This window comes from Salmo salar, chromosome ssa24, assembly GCF_905237065.1.
Source record: "Salmo salar chromosome ssa24, Ssal_v3.1, whole genome shotgun sequence".
Taxonomy (NCBI): domain Eukaryota; kingdom Metazoa; phylum Chordata; class Actinopteri; order Salmoniformes; family Salmonidae; genus Salmo; species Salmo salar.
Window position 1 is genome coordinate 20892143 of NC_059465.1, and position 16769 is coordinate 20908911.

Sequence of the window (16769 nt, forward strand, 5' to 3'; positions counted from 1 at the left end):
ACTCCAACCTAAGTGTATGTAAACTTCCGACTTCAATTGTAGTTACTTAACTTATTCCTGCTGACAGAGACAGAGGTTGAAACACTGAGAAAAAAAAAACTTACCTGCCTGATCACTTACCAACCACTGCCTCTGCCTGATCAAGGCTTGGAGAAGACAGATCTCACTATTTCAAGGGGATGGGGAGCACACATTTGGTCCACCTCATAAGAAAACAAAACTCAAATGTAGCTTTCCTTGCAAAGGGGAAAATGACTAATTAACAGCACTTCATAAGAAACTTCTGTAAGTTGTTAATGATAGGATAATGACTTCCCTCGTGTCGGGGACTACACACATAAGTGTGCAAGCTCTTTGACTAAAATGTCAGAGCGAGACATGGTGTGGTCTCAACATGAATGATACACAGGGGACATGTTGGCAGGAAGATGGACACTTTGCCACAGGTTGTTTTGTTTAGGTGAAACTTGACTGGAGATTGTAGTTTATAGAGCTGGTCTTGCAAACAGATTTAAACCATATACAGCCATTGCAACCAATACATTACCATTATAGCTGCCGGGGATTGAAGCTCAAACTCAACCTAAATATAAAAATAAACAGAACATTTCAGTTCAAAACACCAAGTAATGAAAATATGTATTAAAGAAATTCACGGGATCTTAAGCACGTAGAAATTTCAAAAATATTGTACGAATTAGAATTCATAACATATGATATATGAACTGGATAACGTTGTACACGATTGGGCTACTTTCAAAACTACTGGCTGAAATTATACAGCCAGTATAATTAAAGAGCACCGAGACCAGGTAAGAGCGTATCACGTATATTTTTGGTTTGTGACATCTTTAATGTGGCAAGTTAATATGTAAAGAACAACAACTCCCCAGCCTGTGCCAAGGTTTAAGGAAGAAAAACCTCTCAGCCATTATACATTCCCATAAGAAGCTCAGCAGCAGAAATACAAAACAGTATTTTACACCAAAAAATACAAACATCCATTTACAGGTAGGTAGTCAAGCAAGACTTGTTCGGGTGATGTCCTTTACAATTATTTGTTGATAATTTCTTCCTTTTAAAAAGTCTTCTAAAGACAATTTACAAGAAACATATGGTAAATATCCTTTTTATAGAAACAATCTGTAAAAAAAAAAAACATTCTATTGTCGTCCTCTGAGTTGACATAGAATTTAAACATATTTACCAAGGCATTTCCGCTGAATTAGGAACATTCACACTTGACCCCAACGCTAAATAAACACCCGGACCACGTAAGAGTTGCTTCATTTGAGAATATGTTTTAAGTGTGATATTTACAAAAGCTAATTCAGACTAATCCAAAACATCACTTTGTCTATTATTCTCAGCAATGCTGGTGACAGGACCTCTTCCTGGTAAAGAAGGGTCCTCCAAGCTACAAATCCACAGAGAAACAAAAGGACAAAATCAAACAAGACTTGATATAAGACAGTTGAGTACAAAAATAGAACATGAACAAGAGACAAATCAAAGACATCCCACTGGGAAGTGTAAACATATCCAATCTGCTACAGGTTATTAGGCTTTGGAGAAGTAGGGTCCTCAACATTGCTTTAGGAGCCCTATATAAAACTCTGGTTTGCAGTCCTCAGTAAATCTTAGTGTCCATGAAAATGCAGGTCACATACAAATGTGGATTTCTTGCCGTTCAGATTCTTATATCAATGTGTATGGATAGAAGTTGGCTGGCACCTGTGATATGTTGCCATGGCACATTTCATCATGTTGAAGGACCTGTGTGGGATGTTGCATCCCAACAACAAGGACTTAGCTGCAGTTGAAACATACAGTAAAAGCAGGCCAAATTCTAGTTAGGCCCCATTACCTGTGCAAGATGTATAAATCACAGCCAAGGATGCCAACTGCATTGCATGCTAAGAATGTGTCTGCATTGCATGCTAAGAATGTGTCTGCATAGCAACAATCCACCACCAATTCTGACCACTTAACTTACAGTAAGCGTAGATCATCATTCTACACCTTTTCATGTGAAAGACCATGGAGAGCTTGGTTAGCTGACAGGTGTGATAAGTGTAAATGGCACTTTGCAAAATTGCTGTTAAACGAAAAACATCCCCAGTCATCCAGTGTCAAGAGCAGAACATTGCGCATTTGCACATTTTCACTTCAAGAGCTTTTTTCCATTAAGACAGCTTGAAATTACAAGATAGACCAACTGCACCAACACAGAGACACTAGCTGCAGTGACATGTACCATTCCATCGTTTCAAGACAAGGGAGGAAGTGGAGGGGTTTGATGGTAGTCAGGTCTAGCTCGAAGGAATGGCCAGGGTTTGTTCAGTCTTGTAGCAGTGGCTCAGATGTCCATGTAATCATCCTCCTCATCCCCATCGTCTGATTCACTCTCCAGAGAGGACTCCTGGCTAGAGGTCTCCTGCACCTCCAGGGCCGGCTGGCTCAGCGTCTCCTTCTTCACTGTGGCCGCCGACTGGGAGGACAGGATCACGTTCTACACAGGAACAGGAGCAGAGAACCGCAGGGTTTAGTTTCACTGATAGACAGGGTGAGAAGATAGAACGTTTCCAGAAAGATAGATAAATAGATAGGCTAGAGAGAGAGCGATACATAGATAGGATAGGGAGAGAGATAAATAGATAGGAGAGAGAAGGGGAGAGAGAGAGAGAGAGAGAGGGAGCACCTTGAGTCTCTGCTTGGTTTCCTCTGAGATACTTCCTTTGGGGGAGAGCAGGGTGGGAGTAGGCGGGGTGACGGTGATCTCAGGGGGGAACTTGGTGACAGTGGAGGGGATGAAGAGCTTTGGCATGTTGGGGGGGATGCGTGAGCGGATACGACTAGGGTCCGAAATCTTGGACTGCTCACTGCTGCCATACAGCTGCTGGTCTAAACAACAGAGGAGGTAGAGACAGATGGGACAGAGAAACATTATGACAACTTCTCACATGGATCTTCCCCTTATTGGAATTCTTACTTGGTAATTCCTGGTTGTAAACGTTCTTACCTGAGCAGGGTTGTGTGGCACTACAGGAAGCGGGCTCGTCATGGTACCAGCCTGCAGCCTCCTGCCCTGGGGACACAGTGGCCAACTTCATTTGTTGGCAAAGATGAGACTCCTGCTGTCTGTAGGACAGTCCCTCTGGGGGCTCCTCACGTTCCTCTGGAGAAACACAACCACATCACCTGTCACAATCCATACAGCATTCAAAACACATACACCAGCACAGTGAAGAAAGACAAGATGGCAGGCTCTCACTCATACTTCTGGGGTTGACAGAATAACCCATTTCAGACTGATTCAGTATGCAGTGCACTATACTATAGCAACAATGTTTGCAATGACCAACATTATCATGAGCATTTTTAATACATAGACAAACAAAGCCACTGATTTCAAACAGGCTTCCATAACAGATCCCACAATGAAAGCTGGAGGAAAATAGGAAATACGAGGGAAAGTAATGCCTCAGCCTGCCTGCGAGATCCTCATGTAGCATCGTTCAGTAGCGCTCGCAGCCCTGCCAGCATATACAATAATCCACTCTCTCTCTACCCGACCTCTTCATTCAGGTTGCCTGGGAAACCATTAGTAGATTTCAGTGTCGAGCTTCCTGATGCTGAGCATTGATCTCCTTAACCTCACACCTCACGTGTGCGCACTCATGTGGATGATACCCTCCTTAAATATTCAATGTACTCAACAATCAGGACGGTAAACTGAAGAGGCTTGACAAAATCGTGACATAAGGAAACACTGCATCATCAGGAGAACAGTGTCCCGAGTTAAAGAAATATAATTATTTCAAACACTTCCATCTGTAAGTGTCAGATGTACTAGGGAGACATTAGTGACTTACTAAACTATAAATTCAATATTCAACCAGGTCATGAAGTTACATAACACTGCTCTGGGTGGGCAAGTGTGCCCCTTGCTGGCTGGCTATCTAATTACACAGAGACAGAGAGAGACAGAGACAGAGAGAAACAGAGCACAAGAGAGAGAGACAGAGAGAGAGAGAGAGAGACAGAGAGACAGAGAGAGAGAGAGAGAGAGAGAGAGAGAGAGAGAGAGAGAGAGAGAGAGAGAGAGAGAGAGAGAAGCTCTGACAGTTTAATCTGTCCTCCTCCCCTAGAGAAGCAGGTACAAAGCAGGGAATCATCAACTGCAGATACAGCACAGTGAAAAAACCCAGTTTGTAGCTAACTTACCGTGGCTGTTACAAATCTATTCACATTGCAATATATTCACCAAAGAGGATCCACACAATTTTTATGAAATGTTTGATGAACTTATCCTCTTTGTAGCAGCATATTTTAAACGCGTTTTTTATCAAACCAGTTTAACAGGCAGTGTTACAGTTGTGTTTTATGAAATGTACTGCGAGAGGAGGGAGGAAGGAAACTGACCTGTTTGGGGGTGGAAGGCCATAGTTGAAGCAGGGTGGATAGGCAGGGGGGCTCTCCTGTGCTGGGGCTGACAGTGCTCGTGGGAGCCGCTGGCTGGAGGTCTGGGCACCTTGCCAAGGGGCTCGTACTGGAGTTTGGCTTGGCTATCCTGGACAGACAGGGGGTGGCAGGCAGCGTGACTGAGCAGGACCGGGGTGGGCAGAGAGGCAGGGAAGAAGATGTCGCGGTGCTCCTTGGAGTACTTAGGTGTTGTCGGGGCATCACTGGCAGACTGATAAAGATAAAGACAGAGTGGCAGTAAGGAGGAGGAGCCTGACGGAGTGCCCATCTGCAGTAGAATCTTCTTCCCCTGTACGTAGAACCGCCGTAGGAACAGTTTGAGTCATTATAACCAATGCCGTCTCACTGTTCACACAAAAAAATGAACTTCATTACTATTACACTGACTTAATGCTAGAGCTGTGTCCTGTGGAGGTGTCAGGGGTCTGAGGCGTACTTCTCTGTGTGGAACCTGTAGTGTGTGGAGTCAGACTGGGCAAGCATGCAGGGGGATCTGATCTGCCATCACAGGAACACAACTCCAGGACTATACTCCGACCCTGCCTGCCACTCTCCCATGCGTGTTTTGAGGACTACTCATAAACACAAGAGCTGCACAAACAACCTGTGACAAGAGCCGCCCTGCTCCCACAGCTGCTGTCATGGCAACCGGAAGAACACAGCCAATGGAAAATGGCATGAATACAGTTTCCGTTTGGTTTTCCCTCAAATAGGAAAGCTTTGGACTGAATGCCAGGGACACATTGGATAACTGGGAAGGAGGAATTCGAGGCAGGGCACTGATAATGATATACAGCAGTAGTAAAGCTAATCAAATGAAGGTAAGAAGTCAGAGGGTCAGTGTAATTTCATCTCACTTTAAAGATTCAAACCAAATGAATGCACAAGATGGAGTATAGATGATTTTCTATAATCTTATCATGACTCATGTCCAGGTTAAAGTTGGAATCCATTGCGGTGAAACTGAAACGTCCATTTGCTATATTACAATAACAAAGACATTACAACGAACACGGTTTTATTCTCTCTGACATCATTGCATGCGCGATAGAAGAGTATGTACTAAGACTTCTTTCATTTATTACGTTGCCGAATGTTCATCTCCTTTTAAAAAACAAAACAAATGTGCCTGGGGGCGACCAATGGCACCGTTTCACCTTTCGCAGGTCTCAGCTTTAAGGTAACATGACTATCAGGTTGCCACACAACACAAGGTTAGTCTGGATCAGTCAGCTGATCTACCGATAACATAGCTCACTTGGTATTTTTCTCAGGATCCCACTGCAGGGATTTATAGTCAAATCCTGCTCCGAGTTGTTTATTACGAGGCTCCATGAGGGATTCACACAGGCTTCAACAAACCAACCAACCAAACCTCCAGCTGCAACAGACCCACATCTCAACACAGACCAACAGCAGCAAGGGGCACAGCAACAGCAGCAAGGGGCACAGCAACACAGACCAACAGCAGCTCCTTGCATATCATCATAGCAGCTCCTTGCATATCATGAATTATACATAAAAGACATAGGAACACAATAAAGACCCTTTGCTCTGAGAATAAGTACCTGAGAGCACTGCAGCAGACTCTTCCGTGCAGCCTAGTTGTTGTTTCCACCATTCACTGAGTATCATATCAAGACTGCTTACAGCCAGACTGGTTTCAAAGTGGGTGATCCCTACTGCAATTACCGAGATGGGGTTTAAAAAGCAGCTTATCAGTTCTGTGTATGTCATCTCCTGTTCTGATAATCTTTTCATTAAATTATTGCCTCTCCAAGTTATCGTTATAGCCAAGTTATCGTTACTCCAAATAAGACTTAGTTCAAGGGCTGCCATTGTTTCTTTGAGACCTGAAGCTCCATATTCTTCATCGACTTTGGCAGGTGGCACTGAAGGCTTTGAGATGTGACCTGACTTCTTGGTAAGGAGGACAGAGTGCAAATGAGACCAAGGCCGCCCACAAAACTTTGCAAATAAGTCCCAAGTAAATGGATGGGTGAAACAGCAAAATATTAAAATGAATCCTGTCAATACACGACTAGCAGATCATCCCACCCACATGAGTAACAACCAGACCCCTGCAGGGGAGTTGCTTAGCCTTATGCCAACCTCCTCTTTCCAGGTGTCAGCTCTGTCTCAAAGACCACATAGCCCAGCAGTACAATAACAACTTCGATACATTAGCAATGGCAACTCCGCAACTCATTATAATTGAGTGTCTAGATATAAACTCGTTATTTTCAGGCTCAGTAAAATGTAATCTCTATACACAAGAGAGGGCTCAGAGTGTGCTCACTAATGTGAGGATCAATCGGTTTGGTGACTAGGCACGTTGTATGAATCTTCTGTCTCCGTTCACAGGTGTGACTCAGTCATCTAGATTTGTGCACCTGAGAGAGCATAAAGTGAGTAGGTGGCAGGGAGCAGAGGATCACCCCGAACACAGTCATTTTCTGCTCTGCTATATTAGCCCCATATACAGCGCCTTCAGAAAGTATTCATACCCCTTGACTTATTCCACATATTGTTTTGTTACATCCTGAAATCAAAATGGATCACTTAAAAATTTTTTTTATCTACACACACTATACCCCATAACGACAAAGTGAAAACATGTTTTTAGAAATGTTTGCAAATGTATTGAAAATGAAATACAGAATCTTCACAATACAGAATCAGCCAATAGATGTTAGAATCACCTTTGTCATCGATTGCAGCTTTGAGTCTTTCTGGGTAAGTCTAAGAGCTTTCCACACCTGGATTGTACAGTATAACAATTCTTCAAGCTCTGTCAAGTTGGTTGTTGATCATTGCTAGACAGCTATTTTCAAGTCTTGCCATTGATTTTCAAGCCGATTTAAGTCAACACTGTAACTAGGCCACTTAGCAACATTCAATGTCGTCTTGGTAAGCAAATCCAGTGTATATTTGGCCTTGTGTTTTCCTCTAGGATTTGCCTGTGCTTTGCTCTATTACGTTTCTTTTTATCCTAAAAAACTCCCTAGTCCTTGTCAATGACAAGCATACCCATAACATGATGCAGCCACCACCATGCTTGAAAATATGATGAGTGGTACTCAGTAACATGTTGTGTTTGCCCCAAACATAACGTTTTGTATTCAGGACATAATTTCTTTGCCACATTTTTGGCAGTTTTACTTTAGTGCCTTATTGCAAACAAGATGTATGTTTTAGAATGTTAATTCTGTACAGGCTTCTTCTTTTCAATCTGTCATTTAGGTTAGTATTGTGGATTATCTACAATGTTGTTGATCCATCCTCAGATTTCACCTATCACAGCCAAACCATTCGCCTCATTGTAAAATCCCTCTCCGGCAACGGAGTTAGGAAGGACGCCTGTATCTTTGTAGTGACTGGGTGTATTGATAGACCATCCAAAGTGTAATTAATAACTTCACCATGCTCAAAGGGATATTCAAGGTCTGCTTTTATTTCTACCAACAGGTCCCCTTCTTTACGAGGCATTGAAAAACCTCCCTGGTCTTTGTGGTTGAATCTGTACTTGAAATTCACTGCTCGACTGGTGGACCTTACACATAATTGTATGTGTGGGGTACAAAGATGAGGTAGTCATTCAAAAATCATGTTAAACACTATTATTGAGTCCATGCAACTTATTATACGACTATTATACGACTTGTTAAGCAAATTGGAACTCCTGAACTCATTTAGGCTTGCCATTTACTGACATTTCAGCTTTACATTTTTTATCAATATGTAAACATTTGAAATGATGGGGTATTGTGTGTAGGCCAGCGACACCAAATCTCAATTTAATCCATTTTAAATTCAGACTCTAACAAAATGTGGGAAAAGTCAAGGGGTGTACTTTCTGAAGGCACTGTATTAGGCCTTACAAATAACAACCACTAGAATAGTAACTAGACCTTGAATACAAACAACAATGTCAATTAAATCTAAAACATGGATTAATGAGAAAAATCACATGGGAAACCTAGATGTGGTGTGATAAATGGGACACACTGATGACAACTGACCACATGCACACTGTTATGAAACCATCCTGCTTGGATCCAGCATCAAAGTCTTATCTACATCATGACTTGTGATGCACACATACACAGAGCCTTTATAAGGCCATGATCACAACCCTTACCTGTATAAATTATGCTAAATAACTGTAAATTGTGAGCTATAGTAGCCTACCCATCGTTTTCTCCCTTTAGTATGCCGTACTGTGGTTTACATTAGCGAGACAACAGGATGAGAGACCCGAGCCGGATGCGGAGGCAGTGGGATGGGGGCTCAGTGACTACCCACAGATGAGGCAGAAGAACTGATGATTTTTATAAAGAATGCGAGAGATAAACACAAAGCTCAGCTGCAATGATTATAGGTTAGAGTAAGCATCACACAACAAAGCTATTATAAAAACGGGCTTTTTCCCCCCAGTTTCACATTCGATATCACTAGCATTTTAACTTTAATTTGACTGTGTATAGCGTCTCTGCATATGGCTGCAGAATAAACTTGTGTTAAATTCTCCCTATAGAATTCAAAATGTACCATTTCCTTTCATGTGCAAATAAGCAATGCTGCACATATCAATGGTACTACTCAGTTCAAACCAATAACAAGTTCTGCAACTACTGTGTGAAGACAAAGGACAAAAGGGAACATTCTCACTGCACCTGGGGTTATTTTAAGCACGGGCAGGATGGTGCAGAGAAGAAAGCCCTGGGATTTACCCAGCTAGAACACAGCTCATCTTACTACAGACAGACACGGCATGTTAATAGCTCACACCGTCTCACGTGCTCTATGGAAGAGAGAAGAATGTCAGTCCATTAGGAAACTCAATACTATGATCTAGTTGACAGCTTCTGCAGCCAGTCACTGCTGTGTTGCCCGCCCATGGAGCTCTGCAGGCTTCACAAGCTAACAGCACAGCACCCAAATAAGGGCAAACAGAACTAGCACACTCCCCAGCAGACAGTTCAGCTAGTTATTTCCCTCAGTTAGGGTACAGTGTGAAACAAGGCTACAGTGAATGGGTCCCAACAGCTGTCGCCTTATTGTGTCAATAAATAACCTTTACTAATAACCACTGAGACCCTCAATCTAAAAGGACAGTCTTTCCTATACAGTCAGAGACACTAGCAGTCAGACATTCAGACTAGAGTGTATTATTTGGCATTCGAGTAATTGAAACTCAATTGACGCATACAGTGCATTCGGAAAGTATTCAGACCCATTGACTTTTTCCACATTTTGTTAGGTTACAGCCTTATTCTAAAAGTATTTTCCTCATCAATCTCCACACAATACTCCATAATGACAAATCTGAAACAGGTTTTTAGAAACGTTTGCAAATGTATTAAAGATAAAACAGAAACACCTTAATTACATAAGTATCCAGACCCTTTGCTATAAGACTCAAAATAGAGCTCAGGCGCATCTTGTTTTCCATTGACCAACCTTGAAATATTTCTACAACTGATTGGAGTCCACCTGTGGTAAATTCAATTGATTGGACATAATTTGGAAAAGCGCACACCTGTCTATATAAGATCCCACAATTGACAGTGTATATCAGAGCAAAAACCAAGCCATCATTTCGAAGGAATTGTCTGTAGACCTCCGAGACAGGATTGTGTTGAGGCACAGATCTGTTTTTTTAAATGTACGCAGCATCAAAGGTCCCCAAGAACACAGTGGCCTCCATCATTCATAAATGAAAGAAGTTTGGAACCACCAAGACTCTTCCTAAAGCTGGCCGCCCGGCCAAACTTAGCAATCGGGGGTGAAGGTCCTTGGTCAGGGAGGAGACCAAGAACCCGATGGTCACTCTGACAGAGCTCCAGAGTTCCTCTGTGGAGATGGGAGAACCTTCCAGAAGGACAACCATCTCTGCAGCACTCCACCAATCAGGCCTTTTCGGTAGAGTGGCCAGACGGAAGCCACTCCTCAGTAAAAGGCACATGACAGCCCGCTTGGAGTTTGCCAAAAAGCACCTAAAGACTCTCAGACCACGAGAAACAAGATTCTCTGGTCTGATGAAACCAAGATTGAACTCTTTGGCCTGAATGCCAAGAGTCACTTCTGGGAGGAAACCTGGCACCATCCCTACGGTAAAGCATGGTGGTGGCAGCATCATGCTGTGGGGATGTTTTTCAGCGGCAGGGACTGGGAGACTAGTCAGGATAGAGGGAAAGACGAACGGAACAAAGTACAGAAAGATCATTGATGAAAACCTGCTTCAGAGCGCTCAGGACCTCAGACTGGGGCGAAGGTTCACCTTCCAACAGGACAACAACCCTAAGCACACAGCCAAGACAACACTGGAGTGGCTTCGGGACAAGTCTCTGAACGTCCTTGAGTGGCTCAGCCAGAGCCCGGACTGCGGGATGCTGGCCTTCTGATATACTTGGATTAGCTAACACAACGTGCCATTGGAACACAGGAGTGATGGTTGCTGATAATGGGCCTCTGTACGCCTATGTAGATATTCCATTAAAAAATATATAAAAAATAAAATCAGCCGTTTCCGGCTACAATAGTCATTTACAACATTAACAATGTCTCCACTGCATTTCTGATCAATTTGATATTATTTTAAAGGACAAACATGTGCTTTTCTTTAAAAAACAAGGAAAAAGTGACCCCAAACTTTGTCTAAGTGACTCCAAACTTTTGAATGGTAGTGTATATTTTTATAAATTTGCAAATATTTCTAAAAACCTGTTTTTCCTTTGTCACTGTGGGGTATTTGTGTGTAGATGAATGTAGAAAAAGTGAAGGGGTCTAAATACTTTCTGAATGCACTGTACGCTGTAGTACGCTATTTTCCCCTAAGTACGCTGCCTTAGGGGAAAATAGTGAAATGACACAATGTGTAGTGCAAACAGAGTAGAGGAACAGACATGCTTTAACATCATCAAGAAATAAACAAACATGCATCAAAATGGATAACGTATCTATTCAAAACGGTTTGTTCCCAGAAAGGAAAGAGGAAGTGACCCAATAGAATGGGTCATGATTAACAATCATTGCTTTTCCGGTATTTAGTGAGTAGAGTACTGTATCATTCCCCCAGGGCTCCTATCCATGGCTGACAAGTTTCAAGTAGTACGGGGGAATTATTTAGATCTAGCTTAACATCTCGCGGATGGGAAAGACAAGAAGCAACCAATTATAATTTACCTCAATTTACCAATTATAACCAACCTCAAGTTTTATTTGAATTGTGGGACCACACATCCCTCGAATAGCTTCAATCAAAGCCCAGATAAATTGAAGAGAAGCCCTGGCTGTGGAAGAACTCTCCAGTCAGATGAGCAGATGAAACAAATAAGAATATGATATCTGGATAATCTGGGGTAGATCAATTAGTGACCAGTGCTTTGATTCAACTGGGATCATGGGATTTATGGACATATTGAATGTTTACACTTGTGAGTGTTGTGTTTGTATGGGGTCCATGTAGATGTAGAGTATATGCATGAAATATGCACGGCGTGTGTGTGTGTGTGGGCCAGGTCATCCTCCTACCTGTCGTTGTGCTGACGTGGCCATCTGTATCTGGCAGAACTTCACTGCTTGGTCCAGCGCCACATCCTCGTCCACCTGTCCACACCATGAGAGAAGAGAACAGAAACGATCAGAGCAGAGAAACACATTCTTACACCGTTCATACAGCCACGTTAGCACCAGTGATTCAGCTCCGGATGGCTAACACATAGCAAAGGGCCTTAGTGTTTCCACTAATCGCCACCTAAACAGCTGGTAATGTACATATTCTTGGCCAACTACTTATTGAACTTCATAAATAATCTAGGTTTCTTTTCATTTAAAATGTTAAATTCGCTAGTCATAAAAGTCGGTATAGCCTTTTCCCGGCAGGTGCCGATGCAGGCGGCCCGAGGAGCTACGTTATTTACTCAGACCGACAGAGAGGGATCCGGTGTGATGTCTGTGTGAAAACCAGCATCGTGTTGCTGTTTTGATGAACTGCCTGGTACGGTACATTGACTATTGCAATGCAAATGAGTTATGTTGCTGTTTGTGAATTAATGCTTTGATATTGACCTGCACTCTTTCTCTCAAAAGGGAATACGGGAAGCAAGTTTGTATAACCTGCTTTTTGAGACCTTCTGTGTGGATTACAGTGCATTCGGAAAGCATTCATACCCCTTGAATTTTTCCACATTTCATTACGTTACAGCCTTATTCTAAAACTGATTGAATTTTTTTTTTTCACCCTCATCAATCTACACATAATACCCCAAAATGACAAAGGGAAAACAGGTTTTTAGAAATGTTAGCAAATTTATTTAAAACAAAATTGAATAATCACATTTCCATAAGTAGCCTTAAATATTTTGGTCAGTAAAGATGGTCAGATGGCTCCATATGCTTTGCTAATCAAATCACCCAGTTAATTAGTGTGCATGCACACCAGGGGAGAACGACTGCCCCCTCTCATTGAAGCGACAAAGTTCAAGGCTGATTCCGGTACTGCAGGCATTGTTTTCTGATAACAGGACACCCCATTATAGTGAATGGGAAAATGGCAATCTTCGTGGTCCATCTTTGTGTAAATAAATAAATACATATTTTGAAGACAATCATGGTACCAATAATTGTTTGTATTACCGAATATATATAAATAATTGCACACAGAAGAAGTTATAAGGATGATTGCTAATGGCAGCCGGGGGGCAATGCCCCTGGACCCCTTTTTAAGACAGCCCTGGAAACCCTGGCTGAATACTTTTTTATTTATTTGGCTGGCTACTCCATGTACTTAGGAAAACACCGTAGTAATAGGAGCCGCAGTAATAGGGGAAGGTGGCCCTCATTAGGCCTCTCTCTGTGGAGGCTGTCTGCTCTCTGTCTGTCAGTAGATGTGTGCCTCTGTTTATTTTATTTAACTAGGCAATTTAGTTAAGAACAAATTCTTATTGTGCGCCGCCCTATGGGACTCCCAATCACGGCCGGATGTGATACAGTCTGGATTCTAACCAGGGACTGTAGTGACGGCTCTTGCACTGAGATGCAGTGCCTTAGACCACTGCGCTCTGTGTGTGGGAGTCAGGAAGCTGATGCTGCTGTACATGGAGTAGCACAAATGATGGAGTACTAATGGAGTAACACACATGAAAGTAAGCCTCCATGTTCACATATCTCTCAAACAAGCTACTTTATTATGTGGTGGTGTGGTGTTAAAAACATTTTGGTTCTGCATTGACGAACTACTGAAAGAGCTACTTCCTGTGCTTGGCACTCCTATATTGAACATAATAAATGTCTTCCTATCCTCTGGATGTGTACCAAACTCACTAAAAGTGGCAGTAATAAAGCCTCTCTTGAAAAAGCCAAACGTTGACCTGAAAAATAAAATGATGCCAATATCAAATCTCCCATTCCTCTCAAAATGTTTAGAAAAAGCAGTTGCAGTAACTCACTGCCTTCCTGAAGACAAATAATGTATACAAAACGCTTCAGTCTGGTTTTAGACCCCATCATAGCAGTGAGACTGCACTCGTGAAGGGCCTTAGTGTTTCCACTCTGGTCTTCCCTGTGGCTCAGTTGGTAGAGCATGGTGTTTGCAACGCCAGCATGGTGTGTGCAACGCCAGGGTTGTGGGTTCGATTCCCACGGGGGGCCAGTACAAAAACAAACAAAAAAAATGCATGAAATGAAATGTACGAAAAGTATGCATTCACTTCTGTAAGTCGCTCTGGGTAAGAGCGTCTGCTAAATGACTAAAATGCAAATGTAAGGTGGTAAATTACCTTTTAATGGCGTCAGACCAAGGCTCTGCAAAGTGCTGCTTTTGACACCATCGCCACCACATTTTTCTGGAGAGATTGGAAACCCTAATTGGTCTACACGGACAAGTTCTAGCCTGGTTTAGATCTTATCTGTCAGAAAGATATCAGTTCGTCTCTGTGGATGGTTTGTCCTCTGACAAATCAGTTGTAAATGTTGGTGTTCCGCAAGGTTCTGTTATCAAATCAAATTTTATTTGTCACATACACATGTTTAGCAGATGTTATTGTGGGTGTAGCGAAATGCTTGTGTTTCTAGCTCCAACAGTGCAGTATTATCTTACAATTCACAGCAATACACACAACCTAAATGTAAAATAATGGAATTAAGGAACATATAAATATCAAAATGAGCAATGTCGGAGTGGCATAGACTAAATACAGTAGAATACAGTATATACATGAGATGAGAAAAGCAAAAATATGTAAACATTAAAACTGACTAGTGTTCCATTATTAAAATGGCCAGTGATTTCAAGACCATGAATATGGGGCAGCAGCCTCTAAGGTGCAGTGTTACGTAACCGGGTGGAAGCCGCCTAGTGATGGCTATTTAACAGTCTGATGAGATAGAAGCTGTCCTTCAGTCTTTGATGCACTTGTACAGACCTAGCCTTCTGGACGATAGAGGGGTGAACAGGCACTGGCTCGGGTGGTTGATGTCCTTCATGATCTGTTTAGCCTTCCTGTGACATTGGGTGCTGTAGGTGTCCTGGAGGGCAGGTAGTTTGCCCTTGATGATGCGTTGGGCAAACCGCACCACCCTCTGGAGAGACATGCGGTTGCAGGCGGTGCAGTTACCGTACCAGGCAGTGATACAGCCCGACAGGATGCTCTCAATTGTGCATCTGTAAAAGTTTGTGAGCGTTTTGCCAAGACAAATTTCAGCAGCCTCCTGAGGTTGAAGAAGCGCTGTTGCGCCTTCTTCACCACACTGTCTGTGTGGGTGGACTACTTCAGATCGTCAGTGATGTTTAAGCCGTGGAACTTGAAGCTTTCCACCTGCTCCACTGCGGTCCAATCGATGTGGATGGGGCATGCTCCCTCTGCTGTTTCCTGAAGTCCACGATCAGCTCCTCAGTTTTGTCGACATTGAGTGAGAGGTTATTTTCCTGGCACCACAATCCCAGGACCCTCACCTCCTCTCTGTAGGCTGTCTCGTCATTGTTGGTAATCAGGCGTACTACTGTTGTGTCTGCAAACTTGATGATTGAGTTGGAGGCGTGCGTGGCCACGCAGTCATGGGTGAACAGGGAGTACAGGAGGGGGCTGAGCAGGCACCATTGCGGGGCCCCAGTGTTGAGGATCAGCAAAGTGGAGGTGTGGTTTCCTACCTTCACCAGCTGGGGGCAGCTGTCAGGAAGTCCATGGCCCAGTTATACTGGACTGGGTTCAGACTCAGGGCCCTGAGCTTAATGATGAGCTTGGAGGGTACTATGGTGTTGAATGCTGAGCTATAGTCAATGAAGACCATTGAAGAGCATTTTAAAATAGGTATTCCTCTCGTCTGTTGATCTATTGGGGCGGTAAGCAAACTGAAGTGGGTCTAGGGTGTCAGGTAAGGTAGAGGTGATATGATCGTTAACTAGACTCTCAAAGCACTTCATGATGACAAAAGTGAGTACTATGGGGCGATAGTAATTTAGTTCAGTTCCCTTTACTTTCTTGGGTACAGGAACAAATGGTGGACATCTTGAAGTAAGTGGGGACAGCAGACTGGGATAGGGAGAGATTGAATATGTCCGTAAACACTCCAGCCAGCTGGTCTGCGCATGCTCTGAGGACGCAGCTAGGAATGCCGTCTGGGACGGCAGCCTAGTGAGGGTTAACACGCTAAAATGTCATACTCACGTCGGCCATGGAGAAGGAGAGCCCACAGTCCTTGGTAGCGGGCCGCGTCGGTGGCACTGTGTTATCCTCAAAGCGAGTGAAGAAGGTGTTTAGCTTGTCCTGAAGCAAGACGGTGTCCGCGACGTGGCTGGTTTTCCCTTTGAAGTCCGTGATTGTCTGTAGACCCTACCACATACGGCTCATGTCTGAGCCGTTGAATTGCGACTCCACTTTGTCTCCATACCAACGTTTTGCCTGTTTGATTGCCTTACGAAGGGAATAACTACACTGTTTGTATTCGGCCATATTCCCAGTCACCTTGCCATGGTTAAATGCGGTGGTTCGCGCAAATGCAGCCTTTTATCCACTGTTTCTGGTTAGGGTAGGTTTTAATAGTCACAGTGGGTACAACATATCCTATACACTTCCGGATACACTCAGTCACCGTATCCATGTATTCGTTGATGTTATTCTTAAGAGGCTACCCGGAACATATTCCTGTCCATGTGATCAAAACAATCTTGAAGCGTGGATTCCGACTGGTCAGACCAGCATTGAATTGTCCTTAGCACGAGTATTTCCTGTTTGAGTTTCTGCCTATAGGCAGGAAGGCGCAAAACAGAGTCGTGATCAGAT

The 16769-nt window shown here is 43.2% G+C and overlaps 1 protein-coding gene across 1 annotated transcript in view; it reads right to left on the reverse strand.

The window, feature by feature from the left end:
• Positions 1-813: 813 nt before the first annotated feature.
• Positions 814-16769, reverse strand: part of LOC106585560 (calcineurin-binding protein cabin-1) — a 75232-nt gene continuing 59276 nt past the window's right edge. Inside the window, 5 exon segments of the mRNA XM_014171910.2 lie at positions 814-2512; positions 2702-2904; positions 3023-3178; positions 4426-4696; positions 12022-12096. Coding sequence (XP_014027385.2) covers positions 2360-2512; positions 2702-2904; positions 3023-3178; positions 4426-4696; positions 12022-12096 — 858 coding nt within the window. The 3' untranslated portion in view covers positions 814-2359.